This window comes from Acanthisitta chloris, unplaced genomic scaffold, assembly GCF_000695815.1.
Source record: "Acanthisitta chloris isolate BGI_N310 unplaced genomic scaffold, ASM69581v1 scaffold28305, whole genome shotgun sequence".
NCBI classification, from domain to species: Eukaryota; Metazoa; Chordata; class Aves; order Passeriformes; family Acanthisittidae; genus Acanthisitta; species Acanthisitta chloris.
Genome location: NW_008673558.1, coordinates 1 through 5,671, shown reverse-complemented (window position 1 = coordinate 5,671; position 5,671 = coordinate 1). Strand labels below are relative to the sequence as shown.

Sequence of the window (5,671 nt, the reverse complement as noted above, 5' to 3'; positions counted from 1 at the left end):
GTGTCCCGGTGTCCCCCCGTGTCCCTCCCCTGTCCCCCCGTCCCGGCGGTGCGCGCTGCGCTAGAGGAGGAGAGCAGCGCCCGCCCGCGCACTTGGTGTCCCCCAGCCCGGGCTGCCCGCGCGTCCCTGCTCCCGGTGCTGAGGGGTTTGTAATGGTTTTAAAGCGATGACCGGGGGTTGGCACTAGGGGCGGCCAAGCTCTCTTCCCACCGCTTCCCGGGCCGTCCGCGCGCCTCTGGTTCAGCCCAAGCGCGACTTGCTGGTAAAGATCTGACTTTCCCAACCGACTCCTTGCAGACGCCCTTCGGCCTCCTCAGGGTGTTCAGCGTCGTGATCCCTTTCCTGTATGTTGGGACTCAGATAAGTAAGAACTTTGCAGCCTTACTTGAAGAACATGATATCTTTGTCCCAGAGGATGACGATGACGATGATTAAAGGGTATGTCATTAACTTCACCAGCAAGCTAATTAGTTGTGCTTCCCGTTTGGCCTGGGGCAGAGAGGAGAATCTCAGACAAGGAAATACAGGCAGCAACAGCTTGAAAGATGCATTTGCAGGTAAACATACAGACAGGATATTTCCTTTGGCTATGAACTTTTGTGCTCCTTTATACCAGAGTAGGCCAGACTGGTATCTGGGAAAACTCCACATCATACATTTGTTAGAGATAGGAATAAACCAGTGGTGGTTTAGATCAGAAATAAACTTGTAGTCAGTGAGGGTCTGTACTGCTGACAGAAAAGAGGGACTTCGGTGTTACTACATTACTCACCCAGAGAAGGGCAGCAAAGCTGATGAAGAGTCTGGAGCACAAATCTTATGAGGGGTGTCTGTGGGAGCTGGGGGTGTTTAGCCAGGAGAAAAGGAGACTCAGGGGAGACCTTAGGACTCTACAGCTACCTCAAAGGAGATTTTAGCCAGGTGGGGGTCAGGCTCTTCTCCAGGTAACAAATGACAAGACAGGAGCAAATGGCCTCAAGTTGCACCACAGAGGTTTAGATTGGATATTAAGATCACTGAAAGGGTGATCAGGCATTGGAACAGGCCACCCAAGGAAGTGATTGAGTCACCATCCCAGGAGGTATTTAAACGATGTGTAGATGTGGCACTTAGGGATATGGTTTGGCAGTGTTGGGTTAGTGGTTGGACTCAATGAACTCTTTACCAGCCTGAACAATTCTGTGATTTTGTTCCATTTGTTTACCTGTTTAAAAGTCTCTTGCTAACTCACAGAATGACTATTTTAGAAGAGAATCACTTATTGGCTGAAATTCTGATATAGGTGAACAATTTAAGCAAATTCCAGAACCCATCAGAACAGAGTGTCCTGTGGGTGTTATAACACTGATCTCTGGAGTAGTGGGACCATTCAGACTCACTGGATAAAGGAAGAGTGGAATTCACCTTTACCTTATTAATCACCTTTATTTACCTTTATTTTTATAGTACACTATACTTTACCATGTTATGTTTACCTGTTTGGCTTGCCCTTGTGTAAAGGTTTGAGTTTGAGTGGATTTGATTCTTTTTAGAACAAAAACACTGTTTTAAAGAAGCTGTTGTACATAGTGTTGCTTTATAATCTGTTTGGTGGATGTATTCCACTTGATCAGGGGGTTTTCCAGCATGCACTGTGCAGCTGAAAAGAGTTAGAAGATTGTAAGACTGCACCGGCCTGTTGGAAACTCCCTGTAGGTAAACCCCTACCTTGGGTGGTTTTGGGAGGAGGGTACAGACTGCACCTCAGTACAAATCACCTGAAGATTAACAGCTTGCTGTTGTCTTTGCAGCACCATAATGGAAGAACAGAAGGGGGAAAACCATTGACAGAGCAATGGTTCTAACATCTGTCACCTGTGTTTTGTCCTTCCTAAACGGGACAGGGGGCTCTGCATTCCCTGTTGCCAGTGAGTGTCCTGCGCATGTCTGTCCGACAGAAATCTGCAGATCAGGGCTGAAGGAAGTGCTCGATAGGCTCTGCATCCTTGCACACACATGCTCACCTCATCAAAGACTGCTTGGGATGCCTTTCATTAGCAATATGGGAAACAATTAAAGATCAAGAAATTGATATGTATGACTTTGGTCTTGTGGTTTTATACATTATATGACTGTGTCCTGGTATTTGTGTCTTAACCTCTGTATGTCTGTTCCAGTAAGGAGTCTCTCTTCATGTTTATTTCCCCTTATGAGTCCTTTCTGTAATTCAGTAATCTACAGTACATGACAGGAATCCTAGAGGAAGCAGCAGCCCCACAACACAGCCCCATTAAAGAATGGAGTGCCCATTGGCAGTGGCACTGCAGTTCAACAACCTGGCAGTGTATGTGATGGAGAATGCATCATTAATTTCACCTCACTGAAGAGTAAATACAGGATTATCATTGCAAGTTTGAGTAGCTTTGGTAAAAGGTTAAGATCACAAGTAGCAGACTAACTTGCTGATGTGTTTTATAGCATTTAATCTCCGAACACTGAAAAATCTCTGAACGCTGGTTCCAAATACCTAATATTTCCTGGAGAATAGGAAAGTTGAGTAGGTGGTTCAGTACTTCCTTCTGTATGAGCCCTAATATATATTTGGTTTTGTAACTCTGTATAAATCTTCAACCCCTCTTTTCATAGAAGTGTTTACTATTGCTTTTTAAGTCCTTGAATAACAGACTTAAGCCTTCTGTACTGCTAGGGCACATAAAGAGTATCTTTAGTCACATCAGAGCAAATCACATTGAAACCTTGAAAGATTAGTCAGTTACTTATTTTTCTTAAGCCAGCATTGCCCCAGCGTCTCTCTCATGGCTTCTGGTCACTAGACTTGGCCTCTTGACTGCATACTTCTTCCTTCAATATTCATGTTGCTGTTCAAAAACTATGTTTCATGTTACACGAATTGCTACAGTGATAGTTCAAACAGCCACATTTGCTCCCTTATTCTTTGGCACAGCTTCTGATGTTTGCTCTGTAACCCTCCAGTGTAGCACTGACTGAAAAGGGAGCCTGCAATCTGAGTAACCCCAACAGCTGTCAGGTTCTTGAGTCACTTAGTATCGGAGTTGCTTCCTCCTGCCCCAAAGCCACCTGAGGAGTGTTCCAGTTCATCTGCTCTTGGGAGCCAAACATGTATCTGCTACTGTCTTCTGTGCTGCCAAATTCCTTATCACTCACTGCTTTATCCCACTGTCTCTCCTGGCTGCTCCTGACTGCATCACCCCTGTCTTTAAAAACATGCCACCCCTGAAGCCCTAAGGTACACTCAGGTACACATCCCTGAGGAGTGCTGCAATACAGTCCTCACGTGGGGAAGAAAGCCCCAGTATTAGGCACTAGTGCACTACAAAGATTCAATGCAGGTCACACCTAGGGGAGCTCCAGCACTGAGTTACCTGCTGAAAACATGTTCTGACTGGTGAAAGAAAATTCTCCTTACCCTTCTCAAAAGGGACCTAGTAATTCCTGATTCAATTAAGGTGGTGATGGTAGGACCTTACAGAGCCTCCCTATTCTAGACAACAGTACAAACCCGCCTTTTTCCAAGGAATTTCATTTTACAGCAGGGAAATGGATTCTGCTGTTTCTACTGCACAAAGGGCTTTATTTGCCTATTGGATTTTATATATTCTCTGTAAGGAAGTAAACAGAGACTAGTGTCCAAGTGAAAAACACAAGGTCAACAAAGTCACAGCATGAAATTGCAAGACACTGCACGAATACAGATGAGCCTGAATCACAAGAATATTTGTGACTACATTTTTCCCCACAGAGCTAACACCTAGGGACTGGGCTGCAGGCTAGCACAGAGCCCCACAGGTAGGTTGTGTTGTGGTTGTTCAGCAGACACCCCTGAGCAAGTGATGGGACAAACACCATCCACTGAAAACACACATTAGCAAAACTAGGAAATCACAGCTCTTCAAACAGATCATGATCACTTGCACATACTCTGGATTCAGCTCGTCATTAGGCTCATAATATGCTACACAATCTCTCTGTATGGATTTCTTTTCTTCTGTTGTATAGAACTTTATTTGTAATGCAAAGCAGGAAGACACAGAGTCAATCTCTCAGGGATCGTGACCCGCATAGAATTTGGACAGAAAGTCTTTAGGTTGTGGAGTTTCCGTCTCATGGAAGTACCTCATGACATGAGTCCTCTGCTTCCATACGTGGATGGTTTCTTGAAGCTCCATTTTCCCCTGCACACAGACAAAAGAATTTTAGGCTAGTTCTCAGTTAGAGAGCCCAAGTCTAACCAGACAGCACTATGAAAATTACTTGAATGCCCTTAGAAACACCCTTAAGATAGCTGCATCAACAGCTCTGTACTCCTAAAGACAGTAACCACCTACGCTGTGACACAACTATGCTGTTCCTGCCCTGTGGAACAAGCAAGGCCCCCTGCCCCCTTCTTAAAACCTGCCTTGTTTCTCTCATGACCAGCACCTCCCATAAAATTCTACATAACATTCCTAACTTTGGAGCACCTCTACTGGATTTGTGTGAACAGCAGCACCTTAGCCGGAAAACTAAGTACAACTGCTGCCAAGTGCTTTGCACCGCTATCACTGCCACAGAGGTATTAAACATAACTTCCCCATGACTCCAGTCTGCTGTACTGGTTCAGGAGGGTGGCAGCACAGAGCAAGATCAGGCTGCCTGGAACTGTCACCTACCATAACATCTAGGATTGTGTTTCCAGATTTCTTTGATCATGTAAAGACACAGTAATTGTCTTGAGATGCAAGAAATACAACATGTGAGCATGGCAGTGCTTGGTGTGTAACTTTCTAATGCACTGGAATTGCAAATCTCAGTTATTGTGGCTCAGACACTGGTGTGATCATTGCTGCGAACCAGACAGGTCTCTCAGGCCTGAGGCAGAACCAGATGAGTTACAGAGCTGGGGTGTTCTGCCTCCCACCAAGTACTGACACTCTGAAACTATATTATAGTTTCAGAATCAGTGAAGAATATAATTTTCCAATCCAAGGAAGTACTGTATAAAGTTCATTTTTAATAGTCAACCAAACTGCAGCATCTGTTTTACCTTTAACAATTGCCATTGTTTAAAAAAAAAAAGGCAAGGAAATAAAAAAAACAAACAACAAACTTAGCATTTTAACTGCTGATTTACTTGCCATACAATTCCTCTTTTAAAGCTCTGCAAACTAGAAGAACTGGTGCACTGAGTGACAAAAATCTCTACTCTGGCCACTCTGACTCAGGTGTGTTAAGACCCTGTTCCTTTGCATGCTAAAGCAGCCTGGTCCCTTAACAACAGGTTTGACATAGATGAACCAATCTGACTGCAAGAGAATGCAAGACTCCATAGCACAACCTGAAACAAAGCTGTCCCTCTCCTCCATCACACTCACCACCAATCATCCCCTCTCGCACTCCCTGCAGCTCCAACAGAACAGGAGTGACTTCGTACCTTAATGACCAGCATGTCTATCACCCGCGGGTCTCTAACGTGGGCGTTCTTCATGAACATCTCCCGCACCTTGTTCCGCCCCTGCTTCACCGTGATGTCCAGCTGGAACAGGTGCACTGAGAGGAACACAACACCACCGTAACGGCCGCATCTTCAACACGGACAGTGCAGCTCAGCCCGACGAACGCCACACGGACCGGGGGCGGGTCGGGCACGGCACACGCGGCCGCGAACACCAGA

The 5,671-nt window shown here is 45.4% G+C and overlaps 2 protein-coding genes across 2 annotated transcripts; one reads left to right on the top strand and one right to left on the bottom strand.

Moving 5' to 3' along the window:
- Positions 1-297: 297 nt before the first annotated feature.
- Positions 298-2,075, top strand: SMDT1 (single-pass membrane protein with aspartate-rich tail 1; the record flags this gene model as incomplete). The annotated part of the gene is made up of 2 exons (XM_009075014.1): positions 298-438; positions 1,791-2,075. A coding segment is annotated over one exon (138 nt), but the record flags the coding sequence as incomplete, so codon positions are not given.
- Positions 2,076-4,061: 1,986 nt separating this feature from the next.
- NDUFA6 (NADH dehydrogenase (ubiquinone) 1 alpha subcomplex, 6, 14kDa) lies at positions 4,062-5,547 on the bottom strand (the record flags this gene model as incomplete). Its single annotated transcript, XM_009075015.1, has 2 exons — positions 4,062-4,193; positions 5,432-5,547. Coding segments are annotated over 2 exons (248 nt in total), but the record flags the coding sequence as incomplete, so codon positions are not given.
- Between the last annotated feature and the right edge of the window lie 124 nt (positions 5,548-5,671).